This window comes from Pteropus medius, unplaced genomic scaffold (genome assembly GCF_902729225.1).
Source record: "Pteropus medius unplaced genomic scaffold, Ma_sr-lr_union100, whole genome shotgun sequence".
Taxonomy (NCBI): Eukaryota; Metazoa; Chordata; class Mammalia; order Chiroptera; family Pteropodidae; genus Pteropus; species Pteropus medius.
Window position 1 is genome coordinate 6,759,570 of NW_024343733.1, and position 21,590 is coordinate 6,781,159.

The 21,590-nt window shown below is 50.3% G+C and overlaps 2 protein-coding genes and 1 pseudogene across 3 annotated transcripts; 2 read left to right on the plus strand and 1 right to left on the minus strand.

Annotated features, from left to right (window-relative positions):
• The first annotated feature begins 1,606 nt into the window (after nucleotides 1–1,606).
• On the plus strand, nucleotides 1,607–1,999 carry LOC120606704 (40S ribosomal protein S24-like; annotated as a pseudogene).
• Nucleotides 2,000–8,037: 6,038 nt separating this feature from the next.
• SLC7A4 (solute carrier family 7 member 4) lies at nucleotides 8,038–11,830 on the plus strand. Of its 2 annotated transcripts, none has more exons than XM_039868405.1 (5): nucleotides 8,038–8,219; nucleotides 8,661–9,797; nucleotides 10,263–10,906; nucleotides 11,138–11,246; nucleotides 11,347–11,830. In XM_039868405.1, the coding sequence occupies exons 2-5, from the start codon at nucleotides 8,816–8,818 to the stop codon at nucleotides 11,514–11,516; spliced, it is 1,905 nt and encodes a 634-aa protein (XP_039724339.1). In that variant the 5' UTR covers nucleotides 8,038–8,219; nucleotides 8,661–8,815; the 3' UTR covers nucleotides 11,517–11,830. The 2 variants fall into 2 exon arrangements, with proteins under 2 accessions (XP_039724339.1, XP_039724338.1); XM_039868404.1 differs by having other exon boundaries at nucleotides 8,772–9,797.
• A 245-nt stretch (nucleotides 11,831–12,075) lies between these two features.
• On the minus strand, nucleotides 12,076–20,978 carry P2RX6 (purinergic receptor P2X 6). Its single transcript, XM_039868408.1, is given in 13 exon segments — nucleotides 12,076–13,719; nucleotides 13,722–13,772; nucleotides 13,859–13,936; nucleotides 14,105–14,170; nucleotides 14,258–14,351; nucleotides 15,696–15,805; nucleotides 15,894–16,035; nucleotides 16,121–16,201; nucleotides 16,282–16,375; nucleotides 16,515–16,590; nucleotides 18,526–18,597; nucleotides 19,939–20,089; nucleotides 20,783–20,978. Coding segments are annotated over 13 exon segments (1,323 nt in total). The 5' UTR covers nucleotides 20,950–20,978; the 3' UTR covers nucleotides 12,076–13,578.
• Between the last annotated feature and the right edge of the window lie 612 nt (nucleotides 20,979–21,590).

Consider the following 21,590-nt stretch of genomic DNA (forward strand, 5'->3'; position numbering starts at 1 on the left):
TTGTTGGAAGTTCAGCTAACCTACTCTGTAGTGTTGCTGTCTCAGCATCCATTTTATATGGCCAAGTGGCCTTGAACGGATATTAGCCCCTCTCGAGAATGCATGCCCTAGATAACAGCTTGCAGAATCACAAGTAAATGTAACTTCCTGGAGCCATTTAAAAATGAAGTCAGAAAAAAATAAATAAAATAAAATGAAATGAAATAAAATAAAATAAAACAAAATGGTGTCAGAGCTGCCATCTTAGAGGAACTGCCTTGCACATCACACTCTTTAAACTTTTAGAATGTTAAAACTGGAAAAAATAACACTTGGACTGAGCCTAAGGCACCATTGTATCCCATATAACTGTTTATGACTACCTGACTGAAAATTAAAGATATTCTTTAAAAAGAAAAAAAAGAAATTGTTTAGAATAAACGTCACTATGTTATCTTATCTACATCTATAGACAGTCCTTCCTTAGCTTATCATCCATAGAAATTCCTTGCTTCTTGTCCTATAATTATCCCCTTCCCTTTTCTCCTTCAACTTGCCTTACTCCTAATGGAAACATTATTTGGATTTCTGCCTGAATCAGTGCTTCCTGGAAAGCCATTATTCTGGATCTCAAATAAGTGTTTGCTGCCTCTCACTTGGCTTTTATATTTTCGTTAACAATGCTCCACCTGCCCTTGTGATAAGCATTCTCCTCCATCACCTAGGATCTTCTACTTGTGCACCCCGTAGATAAGAACCCTGTGAAGTTCACCAAAACCCCTATCTGTTTTGGTTTGAATTGACCAATCTGGCCTTAGCCCAAGAATCCCAAGACACTCCACCTTTGGACCCTAATAAAGGCATGTGCTCCAGATCCTGCCATGCTCTCTGCCTGCACCCTGCCTTAACCTTCCATTGTGGCCCCTCAAGGTATGCTGTGTACCTCTACCAGGACTTACAATAAACTTCTCTATTTCAATTTCTATGTTGTCTTTTTTGAAATGAGGCTCACCATCCAACACTTGAAGGGTTCCACTTAATAAATGTTAATTTAACAATGTCACAACAGGTTTTATAGTTTCAGCTCCTACATTAAAGTCTTTGATCCATTTTGAGTTAAGTTTTACATGTGGTGTGAAGTAGGGGTCCAATTTCATTCATTGATATTTGAATATCCATTCGTTTCAGCACAGTTTGTTGAAAAGACTATTCTTTTCGCCATTAAATTATTTTGGCACCACTTTCAAAAATCAATTGGCCATCAAGAGAATGAGAATAAAAGCCATAGACTAGGAAAAATATTTTCATAAGACATATGTGATAAAGCACTATTATCCAAAATATACCAAAAAAACCCTTAAAACAATAAGAAAACCAACACACCCCCAAAACAAATAATACAATTTAAAAATAGGCAGATGATCTGAATAGACATTTTTCCAAAGAGGACAACAGGTGGCCAATAGACATGAAAAGATGCTAAATGTCACTAATCGTCAGAGATACGTAAATTAAAACTGCAACGAGATATCACCTCACACCTGTCAAAATGGCTACCATCAATAAATTAACAAACAGGTGTTGGCAAGCTTTTTCCTCCCTGGCTGCTTCAGGGTCTGCCACCATCATGAATGACACAGTAACTACCCAGACCAGGAAGTTCATGACCAACAAGCTACTTCAATGGAAACAAATAGTCATTGATGTCCTTCATCTTTGAAAGGCAACAGTCTCTAAGACAGAAATTCAGGAAAAACTAGCCAAAATGTACAAGACCACACCAGATGTCATCTTTGTATTTGGATTCCAAACCTATTTCAGTGGTAACAAGACAACTGGCTTTGGCATGATTTATGATTCCTTGGATCGTGCAAAGAAAAATGAACCCAAACATAGACTTGCAAGACATAGCCCATATGAGAAGAAAAAGACGTCAAGAAAATAGCAAAAGGAACACAAGAACAGAATGAAGAAAGTTAGAGGGATTGCAAAGGCCAATGTCGGTGCTAGCAAAAAGTAAGGTGGCAATTGGACAACAGAAGGAGTAAAGATTTGTCAGTGACTATCTGTGGGAATCAGATTTTTCGTGAGAGAATTAATAAACTAAGAACTTTAAAAAAAAACAAGTGTTGGTGAGGATGTGGAGAAAAGAGAACCCTCGCACACTGTTGGTGAGATTGCTAATTGGTGCAGCCACTATGGAAAACAGTTTGGAAGTTTCTCGAAAAATTAAAAATAGAACTATCTTATGACTAAGCAATACAGACCCTTTCAATTCCCTTAAGAGATATTGCAGCTCGTACAGGCAGCAGTTGTCTGTCCACAACTGTTTTCTTCGAAATGCACTCACTGCACTGGCCAAAGTCAATTGCCTGTGCTAACTGGTCAACCCCAGATCCAAGCAGGGCACAAGAGGCTGCTTGTCAATGGGCTGCGGGCACTTTATGGCTTGCGAGAAGTGGGATCTCAAGTCACCAAGGTCCATTTGGCCAATACAGTCTCAGTTTTGTGCAACTTCTGTGCCTGGGCGGTCCCGCTGTAAAAAATAAAAAGAAAGAAAAGAAAAAAAGAAATCTTACCATTTGCAAAAACATAGATGGACCTAGAGGGTATTATGCTAAGTGAAATAACTCAGAGACAAATACCGAATGATCTTACTTATGTGTGGAATCTAAAGAATAAAATAAATGAACAAATAAAATAGAAACAGGCTCATAGAAACAGAGAACAAACTGATAGTTGCCAGATGGGAGGTGGGTTGGGGGATGGGTGAAAAAGGTGAAAGGATTAAGAAGTACAAATTGGCAGTTACAAAATAGTCACAGAGATGTAAAGTAAAGCATAGGAAATATGGTCAATAATACTGTAGTAACTATGTATGGTGCCAGGTGGGTACTAGTCTAATTGGAATATCACTTCTTAAATTATGTAAATGTCTAACCATTATGCTGTACACTTGAATCTCATAGAAAATAATGTTGAATGTCAACTGTAATTGAAAAAAGAAAAAGAAAAAGAAAACCAACAACCCAGTTAAAAGTGGGCAAAAGATCCAGACAGACACCTGACCAAAGAAGATGACAAATAAGCATATGAAAAGATGCTCAATATTCTGTGATAGAGAAGTGCAAATTAAAACAAGGAGCTACCATTACATACCTATTAGAATGGCAAAAATCCAGAACACCAACAACACCAAATGTTGCTGAGGCTGTGGAACAACAGGAACTCTCACTTATTGCTGGTGAGAATGCAAAATAGAACAGCCACTTTGGAAGAGAATTTGATGGTTTCTTACAAAACTAAACATTCTCTTAACATATGATCCAGCAATCACACTCCTTGGTATTTACCCAAGTGAATTGAAAACTTATGTCCACACAAAAAAACTGCACGTGGATGTTCAAAGCAGTTTTATTCATAACTGCCAACCAAAACGTCCTTCAGTAGGTGAGTGGATAAACTGTGGTATATCCAGACAATAAAATATTACTCAGTGCTGAAAAGACATGAGCTATTGTAAAAAAAATAATAATATAAACAAAGCCACTTTAAAATGGAGTTGGAGCTGCCATCCAACTGGATGAACTACCTTGCATATCTTTTCCTCAACCCTTTGGAACGTTAAAACTGGAAAAATTAACCTTGGGCTGGGCCTAAGCCAACATTGTATTTCAAAGAACTGTTTATGACTACCTGACTGAAAATTAAAGACATTTTTTATAATTAGCATTACTATGTTAGTTTATCTGCACCTAGAGAAGTCCCTTCCTTAGCTTATCACCCATAGAAATTCCTTACTCCCCCTCCCTTTTCTCCTGAATACCCCTTGCCTTCACCTCCTAATGGAAACACTATTTGGATTTCTGCCTGAATCAGTGCTTCCTGGAAGGCTATTCTTTTGGATCACAAATAAATGCTTGTTGCTTCTCACTTTGGCCATTTTTTTAGCTTAACGATATCAAGCCATGAAAAGACATAAGACAACCTTAAATGAGTACGATTAAGTGAAGAAAGCCAATCCATAAGGGCTTCATATTATATGATTCCAACTACGTGACATTCTGGAAAAGCCAGAACTGCGGAGACAGTAAAAAGATCAGTGGTTAATGGGGAGGAAGGGATGAATAGGTGAAACATAGAGGATTTTTAGGGCAGTTAGCCAACTCCATGATATGATATGATATTTTAATGGTGTAAATATTTCATTATACAGTTGTTAAAGCCCATACAATGCACAACACCAAGAGTGAACCCTAATGTAAATTATGAACTTTAGGTGATAATGATGTATGTTCATCCATTATAACAAATGTGCCACTCTGGTGAGGGTGGCCATATGTGGGGGTATTAAGGGGTATATGAGAATTCCACCTTCTGCTCTATTTTGCTGTGAATCTAAAACTGCTCTGAAAAAAATAAAATCTATTTTTAAAAAATTAATCGACCACAAATTAACCATAAATTTAAATTGGCTGTAAATTAAAAAAAAATAATTGGCCATATTTTTGGACTCTCAGTTCTGTCTATTGATCTTTGTGTCCACCCTTATTTCAGCACACGCTGTCTTTGTTACTGTAGCTTTGTAGTCAATTTAGAAATCAGGAAGTATGACTACTGTAACCTTGTTCTTTTTCAAATTTGTTTTGGCTATTCTGGGTCCCTTGAATTTGCATATGAATTTTAGGACGATCTTAATCATTTCTGCAAAACAGGCACTTGGAATTTTGATAAACATTGGCACTGAATCTGCAGACCAATTTGGGAAGTACCACCATCTTAGCAATATCGTCTTCCACTGTGTGAACACAGGATATCTTATTTAGGTCATCTTTAATTTCTTTCAGTGAAGTTTAGTAGTCCTCAGTGTACAAGTCTTGCATTTCTTCTGTTAAATTTATTCTATCTTTTTTCTCAGCTTCATTGAGATATAACCGACAAATTATTCTAAGTATCTTTACAATAAATTCATTCTTTTAGATCCTCTGTAAACAGAATTTGTTTTCTTAATGTCATTTTCCATAGTTCTAGTGTATAGAAATACAACTTTTGTATGTGTTTTTCTTGGCTTTATTGAGGTATAATTGACAAAACTGTAAGATATTGAAAGTATACGTGATTTGATAGATATATACATTTTGAAAGGATTCTTCCCGTCCAGTTAATTAACACCTCATGTATTTATCTTTTTATTTTAAAATTTTTATAAGAACATTTAAGTTCTATACTTTAGCAAATTTCAACTAGACAATACAGTGGTATAGTCAGTGGTATAGCAAATTTCAACTAGACAATACAGTGGTATAGACAATACAGTGGTATAGACAATACAGTGGTATAGACAATACAGTGGTATAGTTATACATTGGATCCTCTGATTGTTATCTACTGATATTGTACCCTGTATCTTTGCTGAACTTGGTGATTCTAATATTTTTTGGTGTGGATTACTTAGCGTTTTCCATATGTAAGTTCATGTCATTTGTGACTAGAGATAGTTTACTTCTTCCTCTCCAATCTGGATTCTTTTTATTTCATTTTCTTGCCTAATTGCCATGGCTAGAACCTCCAGTAAAATGTCGAATACAAGCGGTGAGAATGGACATTCTTATGTTTCTAATAGTAAGGAAAAGCTTCAGTCTTTCACCATTGAGTACATTAGCTGAGGGGTTTTCATTAGAAGGTCTCTATCCAGTTGAGGACATTCCCTTCCATTCTTAGTTTATCGAGTGCTTTTTCTATGTCTTTTAAGATGATTGTGTGGTTTTGGTCTTGTGGGGGAGGAAGAAATTTTCTTCTGCACTCAAGTTTCTTTTGGCTAGTCTAATAATCAGATAGATGGATTAGCAAGAGAAAATGACCAAATTTAATTATTTACGTATGTATGGGAACCATGCATACATGAGAGATTTAAAGACCCCACATACATGAGAGATTCAAAGATAGAAAAGGAAAACGAGCTATACATGACATTCTAAACTAAGAATCACCTTGAGGCTTCAGAGGGGAGGAAGGTCACTGCAGGATGATAAAAAGAGCAGACATTTAATAATTAGAAATTTGCCCTGACCTACAGATAGGATTAAAAAAAAAAGTTATCTCCAATAATCTCTTATTATGGACACAGCCTCTAATTCAAATTCTTGGAGGTAGTTGGGAGGGGAGCAGAAGTTTCTCTTGAGACCTCAGGGTCTTGATTGTCTTTAACTCAAAACAATCCGCATACCACGTAGACACACCTTGAGGTCACTTGTTCTGAACCCCTACAGTCCTTATTCTATTAGTATAGAGTATTACATTGATTGATTTTCTTATTTAAATTAACCTGGCATTCATTCCTGGGATAAATCGCACTTGTTGCTGGATTTGATTTGCTAGTATTTTGTTGACAAAGTCTGCATCTATATCCATAAGGGATCTTGGTCTATAGTATTCTTTTGGTGTAATGTCTTTTTTGGGTTTAGTGTCAGGGTAATCCTGGCTTTGTAGAATGAATTGAGACGTATTCCCTCTCCCCTTCTCCCTCCTCCCACTTCCTTCTTCAGTGGGGTCCCAGCACTTGGCCCAGCCATATCCCTGGAAGTTTACAATTCACTGTGTCATCTATGCTTGGCCTCGAATATCCACTGTAGGTGCCTGCGAAAGGGGGTGTGGTGAAAGCCCTTCTCTAGGTAGATAAAAAGTCAGTGCTCTGAAACACTGCACACCAGCTCTCAGGTGGTCATCAGTAAGGCCTTAGGGCAGCTCCTGTTACAAAATTGCTGAAGCCTCTTGGTTTGAAATACATTTTTCTAGATTTTTGTGGAGGCATTTAAAAACAGGGACCATCTGATCAGTTATGTTTAGGCTACATGGGAGTGAGATAAGGGAGTTGTCATCCCTGTACGAAGTGGGATTTTATCTGAGAAGTTCCTCAAGATAACATCAGGCAAATGTCAGAAGGGACAAAGGGGGCTGGCCAATGCAGAGTGTTCCAAGTGGCACCATCTTGTCTGGGAGTCCACCATCTTATCATATTATCACCAGCTCGTTGAGCCAGACAGGCTGCAGGTGCTCCTAAAATTCCACAAACCACATATAAACCCGAAAACATGTATAAAGTTCTGGGGGAAGAGGGTATCTGTTTTGGTTTTGCTTTGCTTGGATGGATTGTCATCATTTTTCTGTGAGCAAGTTAACACCTTGTCACATCAACTTTTTCACTTTCAAAGAAGTGGGAAGAGCAGAAAGACGAAGACTCCTCAGTCCTAAGAATAAATAAGTCTGAAGGGAGGTCGTAGTGGCCACGGGATGGGACACGGGGACTGCCCATGGTGTGGGGACTGGCATGGAGTAAATGCTCAGGACATGGTACTTCTCACTGATTATCCATGAGTAGGAAGCTACTGTTGGGGTTCCCCCAGGGTCCGCCAGGCCTGACAGGTACTCCTAAACTAGGAGAGGCTGCCATTGGCATCTGAGGGGCCCTAGGGGTCCCCTGAGCGGGAGGGCTGTAGGTTGTCCCCGGGAGCCTGCTTGCCTCCTTTCAGGATGTTGTCTATAGCTGCAAGCTTAAAACAGCCAGCATGAATTCTGTCAAACACTGAACATGAGTTCACAGGACACTCCCAAAAGCCATACACTTCCTTGCCAATCTCATTGTAAGAGAGAGCTCAGGGATTGCCCAGGGCCGCTCTGCCAGACCATCCCCTCATCTTACCAGAAGCTGCATAATGCCAGCATCCCCCACACCCCCACTGTGGGGTGGAGGGGACTAGATGGCATCTGGCTATCTAGTGTTATATATGTTACATATAGTGGAATATATGTGTTGGGGTGAAGGATCAAGGAGAGTGTCTGTGGCAGTGGCAAGTGGGTGGACTCCAGAACTCTCCAAACCTGGACCTTAACCTCACCTGCCTCCCAAATTTACCCAGGTGACCAGGATTGGTTACTTACCTGGTGGTTTAGGCTTCCTCATCTGTGAACAGTGCACAGTGATAGGGCTTTCCTAGATCCGGTGAGCTCTGGTCTTGATTTTATTAGTTATAAATACGGTGAGCTCTCTGGGTGCATGTGTGACAGAGAGGTGGGGCCCAGTGTGGATCTGGCGCCTGGGGGTGGGGGCGGGCCTTGAGCGCGGAAGGCAGTGGCGCGAGGGGCGGGCGCAGCACGCAGAGCGCGGAGGAGCGGCGATAGCAGCTGGGTCGCAGGGAGTCTTGAGAAGACAGACTCAGGCTCGAGAAAAGGCGACGGCTCAGGTACCTGGGGACAGAGGCGTGCGGAACTGGCTCTGGCGGGCGGAGTGTCTGGGCGGGGGCCCTTGGCTCCCCAGCCTGGTGGGGCAGAGAAGGGAGGGATGACCGCCTCTGTCTGAGGCCAGGTGGCTGCCTGGGCTCTACCCAGGGCTCGCAGAGCCGCTCCTGTTCCGGGTCCTGAAACAGCCTGGCCCAGCTCCCAGGAAGCGTCTGTTTCCATCTTGCTCTGGGATCGCAGACTACGTAGTGATTCCCAGCCTGCTCCCAGGGGCTGCACCTTCCTCATGCTCAGGGCCATCCCCAAACAGGCCCAGGGGAGGGACCCAGGTCCAGCTCCACCAGGTTCCCTCCCCTGCCCTGGAGGCAGCCTAGGTGCCTAGGTCTCCATGCTTCCCTGTGACCTCCCCACGCTGCTGGCGAGCCCTGACATCTGTCTCATCCCAGCCCTCCAGCAGGCCAGCGGTGCATGTACTGGAGCCCCAAGATGGGAACAGAGGGAGGAGTGAAGGTTGGTCAAGACCCAGCTGGACAAATTGTCATTCCCCTCTGGCACAGGCAGGTCTCAGCAGCTGGCTTGGTGCTCCTTTCAGCTGCCCACCATGGCCCCGGGGCTGCCCAGCACCACCAGCCTAGCTTGCTTCTGCCAGAAGCTGAACCGGCTGAAGCCACTGGAGGGGTCCTCCATGGAGACATCGCTTCAGCGCTGCCTGTCCACACTGGACCTGACCCTGCTGGGTGTGGGTGGCATGGTGGGCTCGGGCCTATACGTGCTTACAGGCACCGTGGCAAAGCAGATGGCCGGCCCTGCAGTGCTGGTGTCCTTCGGTGTGGCTGCTTTGGCTTCCCTCCTGGCTGCCCTATGCTATGCAGAGTTTGGGGCGCGTGTGCCCCGCACGGGCTCTGCCTACTTGTTCACCTACGTGTCCATGGGCGAACTGTGGGCCTTCCTCATAGGCTGGAATGTGATCCTTGAGTACCTCATTGGTGGTGCCGCTGTGGCCCGTGCTTGGAGCGGCTACCTGGACTCCATGTTCAGCCATCGCATCCGCAACTTTACCGAGGCCCATGTGGGCGTCTGGCACATCCCCTTTCTAGCCCACAACCCAGACTTCCTGGCTGCTGGCATCATCCTTTTGGCCTCTGCCTTGGTCTCCTGTGGAGCTCGCATCTCCTCCTGGCTCAACCATGCCTTCTCTGCCATCAGCCTGGTCATCATCCTCTTCATCATCATCATGGGGTTCATCCTGGCCCACCCACACAACTGGAGCCCTGAGGAGGGTGGCTTTGCACCTTTTGGCTTCTCTGGCATCTTGGCCGGCACTGCCACCTGTTTCTTTGCCTTTGTGGGCTTTGATGTCATTGCTGCCTCCAGCGAGGAGGCCCGGAACCCGAAGCGAGCTGTGCCTATAGCCATTGCCATGTCACTTGGCCTTGTGGCTAGCGCCTACATTCTCGTCTCCACCGTGCTCACCCTCATGGTGCCCTGGCACAGCCTGAATCCTGACTCAGCCCTTGCCGATGCCTTCTACCAGCGGGGCTACAGCTGGGCTGGCTTCATTGTGGCAGCTGGTTCTATTTGCGGTAAGGGGCCCTTCTGGATAAAGTGGGAGGGAACCGGGCAGTGGGGCCCAGCCCTGAGCCTCCCGAGGAACACATCTCCATCCGAGCCTCAGTGTTCCGAGTTGCTTAACGGGCCCGGAAAGGTGCTAATTTTTAGACTCTTCACCCATGCTTGTTGGGATGTGCCAGACGCCCCTATTCATCACCCTTTCTCAGTTGTACTTCAGTTTTGGGCATGTACTTCCAGGTCCTTTCCTGGAAACCCTCTTCAGATTCTCTAATGGGCCTCTAACCTAAACTGGGGTGTCCCATTCCTGGGTGGTGGTAGGGTGATAATTTAGCACCCCACGTACACTCAGGCTCACTCTGAAAATGTAGACAAACTCATGCCAATGTTCCCAAGGGACTGCCTGAGCCCTGGCTCCCAGCAGAGGCCCCTGGGAGGCCTGTCTACCATGCTAACCAGTCCCCTATCCTCTGCCACAGCCATGAACACTGTTCTGCTCCTCAACATCTTCTCCGGGCCACGAATCCTCTATGCCATGGCCACCGATGGGCTCTTCTTTCAGGTGTTTGCCCACGTGCACCCCCGGACACAGGTTCCCATGGTGGGCATCCTGGTGTTTGGGGTCCTCATGGCTTTCATGGCACTACTGCTGGACCTCGAGGCACTGGTCCAGTTCTTGTCCATTGGCACACTGCTGGCCTACACCTTTGTGGCCGCCAGCATAATTGTGCTACGCTTCCAGAAGTCTCCTTCGTCTAGTTCCCCAGGCCTGGCCAGCCCTAGCCCTGTGGCCAAAGAGTACAACTCCTTCCAAGACCACACCCAGCTGGTGGGCACTGAGCAGTCCTTGGCTCCTGAGCCCGGGCAGCTGCGGCCAGCCCTGAGGCCCTACTTGGGCTTCCTGGATAGGTGCAGCTCCGGATCCACTGTGGCTTGGGCACTTGGTGTCATGGTGGCCTCAGCCATCACCCTGGGCTGTGTGCTGGTCTTTGGGGTCTCGGCCCTGCACCTCCCGAACTGGGGCTACATCATCCTGCTGCTCCTGCTCAGCACTATTGTGTTTGTGCTCAGTCTCCTCGTCCTGGGAGCCCACCAGCAACAGCGCCAGCAGGACATCTTCCAGGTACATTCCCCACCCAACACCTACTCAATATCAGCCCGGCCAGTTCCCTTTGCCTTCGCCCCTTCCTCCTCTACAATGTCAGGATGAACCAGGGCTCACACGGTTGGGGAGGCCGGAATGCCCATCCCCCTCTGTCTGCATGGGGAGTGGGATAGAAAAAGGTTCTGTGGACTCTTGAGAAATCAGACCCTCCTGCAGCCCAGCCCAGCCCAGCTCTGCCCTTGCCCTCAGATCCCCTTGGTGCCCCTGACTCCAGCGCTGAGCATCCTTCTCAACATCTGCCTCATGCTGAAGCTGAACTACTTGACCTGGCTGCGCTTCTCCATCTGGCTGCTGATCGGTAAGTGTGGGCCACACTGGGGGCCCAGATGGGCTGTAAGAAGAGGGCAAGGAGGGCAGAGGGCTGAGACCTGCCCTTCAGGCTTGTGCAACCCCTGCAGGACTCATGGTGTATTTCGGCTATGGCATCTGGCACAGCAAGGAGAACCATCAGGAGCTACAGCAGCCAGCTACTGCACGCTATGTGGTGTTCCCCAACAGCAGCCTGGAGGAGAGGGTGCAGGCTGTACAGCCCCCCAGCCAGGCACCGAAGCAGGCCACCAGTCCATGAGGACAGCCAGGGGTCTGCCCATCCTCCCCCGCCTCCTCAGGAGGCCGGAGGGGCTTGGAGCCCCCTCTGTCCAGAGCAGCTCATGTTTGTAGGCCTGCCTTTGCTGGGGTTCCTCAGGACCTTAGAGCTTAGTCCGAATTCTGAGCTTTGGGTCTTTGAGAGTGGGCGGTGGCCAGAGTTGATGTGGTGGACTCTGTTCAGAACCTTTCAGTTTATGACCAACTGCAGCTACCTGGGCAGGTGGGGTGGGGCGGGCAGAGAAGAGGCCCACAGCCCCAAAGATCCACAATAATAACAGTTTAGCCAGCCATGTAGCCTGTCACCATGTCCACAGTGTCATTCTTTGTGGCACTGAATCTTTGCCTGCCCCCAAGAACCAGGTGATTGTCCCAAACCCCCAGCAAAGACACCCCGGTTCTGCAAGGGACAGGTGCTAGCCCTGGGATAACTCTGAGTCAGGGACACAGCCAGGCCTGGGTCCCAGAGGCCTAGATCCCAGGGCCCTGCTCCCAGGCAGTGCCCTCTGCCCATTACAGAGGAGCTACATACACCACCTAAAAGCACCAGGCAAGGAGGAGTCCATAACAGGGATGGGGTCAGGTGCCCCCCACGCTTCCCATATGTCCAATCAAGGGTCAACCCAGAGAGCAGAGCCAGGGCACCAAAGAGGATGCCTTGAAAGGGCAGCAGAATTCTAGGGTCACCTTGGATTCCCAGGGCTCCCAAAGAGCATGGCATGTGCCCACGGCTGCCCAGGGAATATAGAGGCACACCTGCACAGGCACGCGCACCTCTCGGGCACGTGCCCACATGGACCACACGGCTGCCCTGGGTGAGCACACCTGAGTGCAGACTGATGCAACAGCTGTTTCTAAGCTCAGGTCCAGCTGTCAGATCTAGCACTCATTTTCTCTCTCTCTATGCTCACGCTCTCAAGGTCTTTGTGGTAGAGTCTCAGATGGCACACCTGTGGTACACACACGTATGTATAGGTGCACAAGTGCTTGGGCCTGCTCTAAATGCCTTCCAGCCCACCTTGTGGCTGTGAGGCTGCAGTCTTTCTTGGAGTTCACAGGCCCACTCTGTCCCTCCCCCATTGATGTCCCCAAGACTGTGTTATACCCACTATAGATGTCTCCAATGACCCATTCTTTCCTGTAAAGACCACACAAGAGGCTGCTGGCTTTGGCAGGCTTTACTCCTCAAATTCCTGCAGCTATGTCATCAGCTTTCTCTGGGCCCCAAGGACAATCAGGTACATGTGACCTTGCTCCAATAACCAGGCCTCAGGGCCATGTTCCCTCACCCCGACCCTTCTGAACTCTCTTCCCCATACACACTGCTCTGGGGATTGAGAAGTGGCAGGGGCCCAAGGCCCTGCTGAGGCTCCATGTGCCAGATAATTCCAGATGCTAGCACAGCCTGAGCCCCATCCCATCCCACCCGAACCGGCCCAGGACACTCCATTAGCAAGCTGCCAGCATGCCCGGGTCACCAGGGACCCATGAGGAAGCTGCCCCTCGCTTCCCTGGAGTGAGCACTCCTAAAGGCCTGGCTCTGCCCTGGGACCAAGAGAGGGTTTGACTCCTGCAGCTCCTGTCCCTCCCCCTGACTTGACCATGGATCTCCTGTGCCTGGGAAATTTTGGGAAAATTCTCCAGCAAGCAGGAGTCAGCCACAGCCAGTGGATGGGTCAGTACTGACAGCGGGCCACTGCTGCTCGGAGCACTGGGGACAGAATCTGGGAGAGAATTCTCCAGACACAGACACAGCAGGCGTTCCACTGGACTGGTCCCCTGCTACGTGGTGCCCAGGGCTCTCCTTTTGTCCATGGTTTCTGTTACATTGCAGATGTCCATACAAAATTAGCTTCTGTCACTCCCCAGGCAGCACCCTGCCACGGCTGGAGTCAGGGGAAGGACAGTCCGCCTGGGAGGTGAAGGTAGAATTCTTCCTTGACCCCCACCCTGATTCTTCTTGGGCATCATCCATGAGGTCTCCAAGGCAGGGCCCCCACCTTTCCCAGCCCCCAACCCCTAACCATCATGGAATGATTACGGTCTCAAGAATGAGCAGGTGAGTGGAGAATAGAACCTGGGCAGGGCCACACTGGCATTGGTGTCTGGCTGCCAGTAGCAGCAGTGGCTATGGAGGCAGGTGCTGGGCCCCCTCTAAGGTACCTGGGCAGCCAGGTGGCGGGGGCGTGGAGGCTGGCTCTGTCTGCTCAGGGTTGGCAGGCACCTTTGGGGCCTTTGCCTGCAGATGAAAACAGCAGGTCACGGCTCTGGCCAACATCCTCCGAGTGTAGCAGCACCCAGTGGTGGGTTAGGCCCACAGCTCACCTCTTCATACTTGGTTGTCCAGTAGAAATGGGCTTTTCCATCCACATACAATAGCAGCAGGTCACAGAAGAAGGTGATCTGGGAGAGGCAGGGCAGGCCCATGTCCTGGCCCCAGCCTGCCTTCCCACCGCCTCCCCAGCCCTTACTCTGAGACTCAAGAGCAGGCAAAGGGGCCTCAGTGTACATTTGGGCGGGCCTGGCATGCACTCACCGAAGCCAGAGGGAGCCCACGTTGGTCAGACTCACCATGCCCAGCCAAGCAGCTCCAGTGCCCAGAGTGATGGTCGTGGGGATGAGCCCAAACTTCCCAGCCTGAGAGATACCTGAGCTGAGCTTCTCAGGCTATGGTGGTCGTCTGCCCCTTCCCCCGCCTTGCCCATCACACCTAGCCCCTCCTACCTGCCCAGTGACAAGGATGTCGAAGCGGATCCCGTAGAGCTTGAAGAGGCTTCGGGCCTCCACACCGGAGGCCTCCCACCAGTGAGTGGCTGTCCTGGGGGCAAGAGAGAGTCTGGTGGTCTGCTCTGCCCACTCCCAGGTTGGGCTGGCCCTCCCAAGCCTCCATCTTGCTTCTCCATCAGCCCCCAGCCCAAGTCCTGTGTCTCAGTTCTGTACCGTTGCTGAGGACACCAGGGAAAAGCAAATTGGGATCTGCCTTTTAGAAGCTCCCTGCCTGCTGAGGGGACAGAGACAGAGAGATCCCTTAATAGAGGCAGTAGGGGTTGGGAGGGATGGAGGCAGGCCCAGGGTTGTGAGGGTCCAGAGGTGAGAACTCCTCAGGAAACGAGGAAGGCTTCCTGCAGGGGACACTTTCAGGCTGGTTTCCAGGGGTCAAGGAGGAGTTCAAGGCAGAGAACGTAGGACCAGTGAGAGAACAGAGATGAGGGGAGTGGGGTGTGGGCAGGGAGCCAGCCCCATGTAGTTGCAAAGGGCTGGGGAGGTTAGCAAAGCCAGGCCAGGCAGCATTGTTAGGGGTGTCATCTCCAGGCCAGGAGGCTGTGTGTGCATATGCATGTGACGGGTGCAAAGGTAACCTGAAGTGGCAGAAGGATTCCAGGTGGGGAAGAGGGGCAGGTCTGCTTAGGAGATTCAAAGACATGACAATAAATGCCATGCAAGATCCTAGAGTGGATCCTGGATTGGAAAATAAAAAGATTTAGGATCAATAATGGCACAGTTGGGGAAATTTAAATACTAGATTTATTCTGCCACTGTTAAATTTCTTGAGTGTGACTGTAGGACAGTGGTCCCATGGGGAAGGTCCTTATTCCTGGGACAGTGTTGAGAGGGGTGAGTGTCTGGATGTCTGCTACTTACTTTCAAAAGGTTGCATTTGAAATCTATCTAAATATATCTGGCTCACTCTAGAGAGGGAGAGAGAGAGCAAATGTGACAAAATGGTAAAAACAAAAAACCTAGTGAATCCAGATGAAGAGTATTTAGGTGTTCATAATACTAATCTTTGAACTTTTCTATGGATTTAAAAAAAAATAAAAATAAAACTTCAAGGGAAAAGTAAAAAAGAAAGCCCTCTGTGCTGAGGAGGGAAGATACTAGAGGCGGGGTGGGGTGAAGAAGGCCGGGGGTCAGGGTCGCAGCTATAGTGTTGGGTGTGGGGACAGATGGGGTGAAGAAGGATGGGCTCAGGGGAGGCTGGACAGAGACTGTGCTGGGGGACTTGGAGCTGAGGACACTCCTTCCTGCCCCTCGTACACACAGTAGAGTATCCAGAGAGCTGGGCTGGGGTGGGGTCCGTCCTGGCCTCCACAGGAGAACAGGTAGAGGGGGACTTGGCTGAGGAGTGGCAGGTGGGCACTGGGGGCTATGGAAGTGGTACCTGAAGTTGTAGCTCCGCTCCTGCAGCTGGAAGGAGTAGTGGGGCCGGCAGTCAGAGCCTCCAGCATCCAGGTTGCAATCCCAGAGGACACGGATGCCTACAGCACCACCCTGCACATGGCATATCACCGCTCCACTGACACAATGGCTCAGGACCCTCTCCCTGTGTCCTCCCAGAACCTGACCCCCACAGACCCACCAGCAATGCCAGGTCCTCAAAGGCCCCTCCAGCAGCAGCCACAAGGTCCCCAATGCGGAATACTGGGCAGAAGGGACTGGAGAATGCATCATAGCGGCAGTGCTTGAAATAGGTGTTGTCCCAGGTCTCCAAGGCATTGGACCTGAAAGGGGACAGGTGAGGGGGGCTGTCAGGCTAGCCAGGGAACAAGGAGGATCTGGTGCCTGCCACGACCCACCCATGCTTACTTGGAGAAGTTAAATTTGCTGAAGGTGACAGTATTTTTGATGAACAGTGTGAAGTTCTCAGCCTGGACCAGCAGAGGCTTCCTGTGGGTGGGGTGGGCAGGAGGTGAGGGGCAGGCTCTGCTGGTCTTGGGGCCCTGCCCTGGGGGTAGAGGGAAACTTACACAGGCACAGTGCTGCTCTCCACGGGGCACCAGCCCCGGATCTCACAGGTCCTGTGCGTCCCGTTGAACACCACGCACTGGCCTGTTTTTATGCCTTGAAAACATAAGACAAACTCTAGGCCTGGAGTCGGGGATGGGTGAACAGGGGCTATGGGCAGAAAGGAGACATGCAGAGACACCTCCAGGACTGTACTCAGAAGCCACCCAGGCTAGATGACAAGGCCCACTGTTACCATGGCTGTGTGTCCCCGTCTCCCCTTCAGGACAGTCCTCATGGGTCCAGCAGTTAGCCAGTGGGATGGAGGGATGCTGAGGGAGGTGAGAGAGTAGAATTGTCAGGGGCAGTAACCCAGCCCTGCAGTCCACAGGGATATGCCCCTCCCTGCCTTAACCTCCCAGGATTCTCTGAGTTTGGGAGCACAAGGAAAAGCTGAAAGGTGAAAATAAAAGGAGGTGGTCAGAGCAGGCGGGGTGGGCAGCCCCTGACCAGATGGGGTGCAGGTGCTATATTCTAAGACAAGGTGAGACTCCTTTCCTCCTGATTGTTCTGTCCCTGGTGGGGACAGAAGTGATTCATCAGAGCCCAGCTTCTCTGGTCCCAATTCAGATCATACAACAGGGAAGGTGGAGATGCCCTGGGAAGGGTAAGTCCATGCCAGGGTGAAGGCGCTGACCGTGGCAGACAAAGGACAGGACCTTGGTCCAAGGGGCCTGGGTAGGGAAGTAGGACCCCACAGACTAGACCCTTTCCTGCCTGTTCTTCAGTCAAACAGGGACATTAATGCATGCACATGGTCACAGAATTCTGGTGATCAGCCAGGTAGTCCGCTTTCTTGGGGTCCCAGACTCCAGATAGAAAGGCACCCTTGAAGGTCAAGTGTTCACACAGACACAGTTCTGCCTGCACAGAGGATGGACACCACTATCCAGGGCGCCCAGCTCAGGGGCGCAGGAGAAACACAGTGCCAGGAAAAGCTGGGGGACTCTGAGAAGCCAAATGAGATGGTGGAACTTTGTGGGGGGTGGGACTGTGATACAAGGGCAGAGGATAGTGTGGGGCCACCTGTTCTCTCTCCTCTCCACCCTGGCTGGGCCACCATCTCCTCCAACTGGACTGCGTGGGGCACCACGAGGCCATGCCTCTGCCCTGATCTGCCTCCACCCGGCAACCTGAGTGGTCCATCCAACGCACAGAAGATGGAGTGCCCCTCCCCTGAGCCCCTCAGAGGCCCCTGCTGCTCCTGTGATAGAATTCAGCTCCTTAGTGGGGTTCACAGGGGCCCTGAGATCTCAAGTCATCGCCTTCGCATCTCAATCCAAATCTAGGCTCCAGCCCCACTAAGCAGCAGGTGCCCTTGGAGGTGTTTCATCTCACACAGCTCAGGGCCTTCGCCCATACAGCCCCCTCTGCCTGGACATCCTTGAGATCCCACCTGAGCCTCCAGTCCTGCAGGAAACCCTTCCCGAGGCCCCAAGCTGACAGAAGTGCCTCCCTGGGTCTCCCATCTGTAGCCTCTGCCCCCATTCGCAGGACCTGCCGCCTTGGCTGGGCTGTCTGTGCAGGAGTTTCTTGAGGTATGGGGAACAGAGTTTTGTAAGATCAGCACAGGGCTTGGCCCAGGGGTTTGCTTGGCAGGTGTTTGATGAAGGCTATGACATTACAAAGAACACAGTGCATGTGTTGGGAGGGACTAGATGACCAGGACTCCTGAAAGTAGCTGGCAGGAACTCTGGCTAGTCTCATGAAACTGAATTTCCAGATCAGATGAATTACTTCCCAGGCCTGGCAGTTTCTCGGGAAGGGCCAGAAGCCAGGATATGTCCAAAGAGGAATCACACGGATTTCAGAAAACACAGAACTGTGGCCCCAGCAAAATTTCAGAATAGTCTACAAACCAAATATTGAATAGATCAGGGGTCTTCAATCCCTAGGCCGTGGACCAGTACCAGTCCGTGGCCTGTTATGAACCGGGCTGCACAGCAGGAGGTGAGTGGCAGGTGAGCGAGTGAAGCTTCATTGGATTTGCAGCTACTCCTCAGTGCTAGCATCACTGCCTCAGCTCCACCTCAGATCATTAGGCATTAAATTCTCATAGGAGCACCGGTCCCTGGTGCCAAAAGCTTTGGGGACCACTACAGTAGCACATACTGAGCCCTCAGTCACCTGGGAAGAAGGGAGGACATGGCTGGTGACCCAGGCCTAGAAAAGGAACCGGGGACCCATTGAAAGTGTGAGCAACCTACCTCTGGGCATCTGCCTTGAACTTGTTTTGGAGTCACATGGAAATTGGTCACCAAGAAGAACACATTCTCTCCCTAGAAGGCAAGTGTCAGAGTTGGTGCCCACAGGGCTCCCTCAATGAGACAGGCCAGAAGCTGGCAACTTGGTGTGTGAGGAAAAGGGTCCTGGCCCCATCGAGTCACCAACCCTGTGCCCCAGGAAAATGTCTCCAGCGAGGCAAGTCAAGGCAGAGATGGGAGGCTGGCTCTTCCTGGCCATTTCTGAGCCCATGTCTGCCTCTTCGAGACAAATTTATTTCTCATGTTCACTCCCATTCACTAAACCAGAATTCTCCAAGAACCTCTTGTTTCTAGATACTAAAGTCCAGAGCTGAGTTGGGCTGGGCACCCCACCCCCCAGGCTGGTGGGAAGGTGGCCTTCTTATTGCACACGTGACATGTGGCCAAAAGGCAGGGGAGTAAGTGGTGAGCTCTGCCTGGGTAAAGGGTGGCCAAGGACAGAAAGGGTGGCTGGCACCTGTGTGCTGAATGTGAGAGCTGCAAAGGGGATGTAAAAATTAGGCAGAGGGCAGAGGGGTGTGGCAGCGGTCAGGATCTGAAGGGACTTGGTGGCCACCATCATGGACAGGGAGCCTCCCAAGGGTGGAAAGCAAGGTTCTGTCACATGTCACACGTGAAAGTTCAGCCTGGCCGCTGCATGGGTACACCTGGGGACCCACTAGAACAGCACAGTTTCATCCGGGTAAGGCGCAGGCAGCAGTTTAAACTATTAGGTGATGGAAAAGACAGGGAGGAAGGACAAGAAGGTGTCAAGCTGGGTCCGACTTTGGCCCTGGTGGATTAAAAGAGGCCACACTGGGAGAGGGGGGATAATTTCTCTGTGGATGTGGTGGGAATGCACTTTGGAGGCAGCTGTGCCCGGGGCAGGTTGTCACCAGGGCTACAGTCTGGGATTCAGTAGGACAGAGGTGAAAACAGGCTGTGGACAATCTGAGTGGAAGAAGAAGGGGCCAGAAATGCAGTGTGGGAGGGCAGAGGAGCAGTGCCTGACAGCAGCACCCCAGGTCAAGGAGGGGAGCATTCGAGAAGCTCCAGGCCCTGGCCCCCTACACCCCTTCCAGCCCACCTTCAAGCTCAAGCCTTGAGTTCCCAGATAGTCCATTCTTTTCCAGACGTAGCCTTTGTAAATGTAATTCCCCTGGCTTGGCTTCCTGACCTGACCCCTCATCCACCTGTAAACCTCTTACATGTTCCCGACAGCCCTGTCCAGGTGCCACTCCTCTGAAGGCCCTTCCTGAGCCTGGCCCTGTGACGGGGCCAGCACTCCCCTTTGGCACTGCATGCCTCTCTCACACACATTCACTGCAAGGGTGGTATTGGAGGTGTCAGTGCCCGGCAGCAGCACTAGGCACCCACCTGTGCTGGCTTCACGAAGTCAGCCACGTCCCACAGCCGATTCCCCAGCTCCTTGATCTGGGTCACAGAAACCCCTTTGAGTTTGGTGATAACGGAAATCTGGGGGTCCAGGTCCCGCTCCTGGTAGCCTTTCTTGGCAAGGAGGGCCCACCTGGGGAGGAGGTGAAGGGAAGTGTGGTGTGTCCCCAACATATGGTGGTCAGTGGCAGAGCTGGTCCCCCACCCAGCCTCTCTCCCTCATATCCTATAAGCTTTCACACTGCTCAGGCCCTGCCCCCTCTCTACCCTCATTTCTCACCAGAAACACAGGCCATGCATTAGAGAGCCGGTGCCCTCATGGGAGTCTCCTACAGGCACCATGGAGTTGGAGGTGCCCACTACCACCTCCTTCACCAGCCAAAAACACCCTCCCCCTCCCCTGGCTAGACCAAGTTTCCTCCTTAAAGATTCCCCTGACCCAGCTAGAACTGGTGGTCTCTATAGGGGGCCTTACTGCTCCAGCTCTCACAAATGTCAGGGATTACTTCCTGCCCCCCGCAGGGTCAAGCTGGGCAGGGGTGGGGGCCATTCTGCTCAGTGCCTAGAGCCCAAATGGGACTGGGGACAAGGCCCAGGAAAAGAGGCAGGTGGGCACACAGGAGGACACAAACACACAACTTGCTCTTGCACCCACTGGCCCCTAGACAGACAGATATCCTTCCTTCTGTCTATCCTCTACCCTGTCCCAACCTGCCCACCTCCACTACCACCAGCCCAGCCCCTGAAGAGTCAAACTCTCAACCCTTATCACAGCAGGACCAGTCACAGTCCCTTCAGAAAGTGTGGCCAGGAGCTGTTCTCTTACCCTACCACGTAGACCATGACCCCGAGCTGCAACAGCCTCTGCAGAACGCCCACCCGCCAGTTCCTGGTCATCACATACTTCTCAGTTTTGTAATCCAGAAGCCCCCAGCCTGCCAAGGCCCCTGGGGAGCCCATGCTCCCAGTCCCTGATGGCTGCCGGGGGCACATGAGTCAGCATAGCAGCTGCAGTCACAGCTGAACAGGAGGTAAGGCAGGAGCCCAAGCGGGGCCAGGCCAGCAGCTATTAAAGGGATAGGATCCACTCAGAGCAGGATCCAGCCTCCACCCCCCACCCCTGGGCTCAGTCCCAACTTCCAGCTGCCCTGAGCCTCCCAGCCTCTCCAGACTCCCTCTGTCAGATCCCTGGCACAGGGAGAGGAGCAGCCCCTGTCCCCTGCCCTCTGGCCTCATTTCTTTGGTTGGTGAGGGAATGACAGGTGTTATAAGTACTTTGAGAGGATGGCGTTGGGATGATAGTTGCTCAGAGGAAGAGCCAAGGAAAGCTTCAAGAAGACGTGACCTCTGAGCTGACACTTTAAGATTCTGAAGTTCAACAAATTTAGAGAGGAATGTTCCTGGTGGGTAAAGCTGCATATGTGACGCTAGAGCACGGGAGAGAACTGGAACCCACAGAATGAGAGTGCAACTCTGGCTCCAGAGAGGAGAGTGACCGGGTTCTGCAAGGTACAAGGTCCTCCTGTGTGATGCCCCCGCAGAGCTGCTCCCACCCCCCACCACTCAAACAGCAGAGACGACAGTGCGAGCTCTAGAATCAGGCCTGTTCCCCAGTCCTTGGGAAGGGGTGCGAT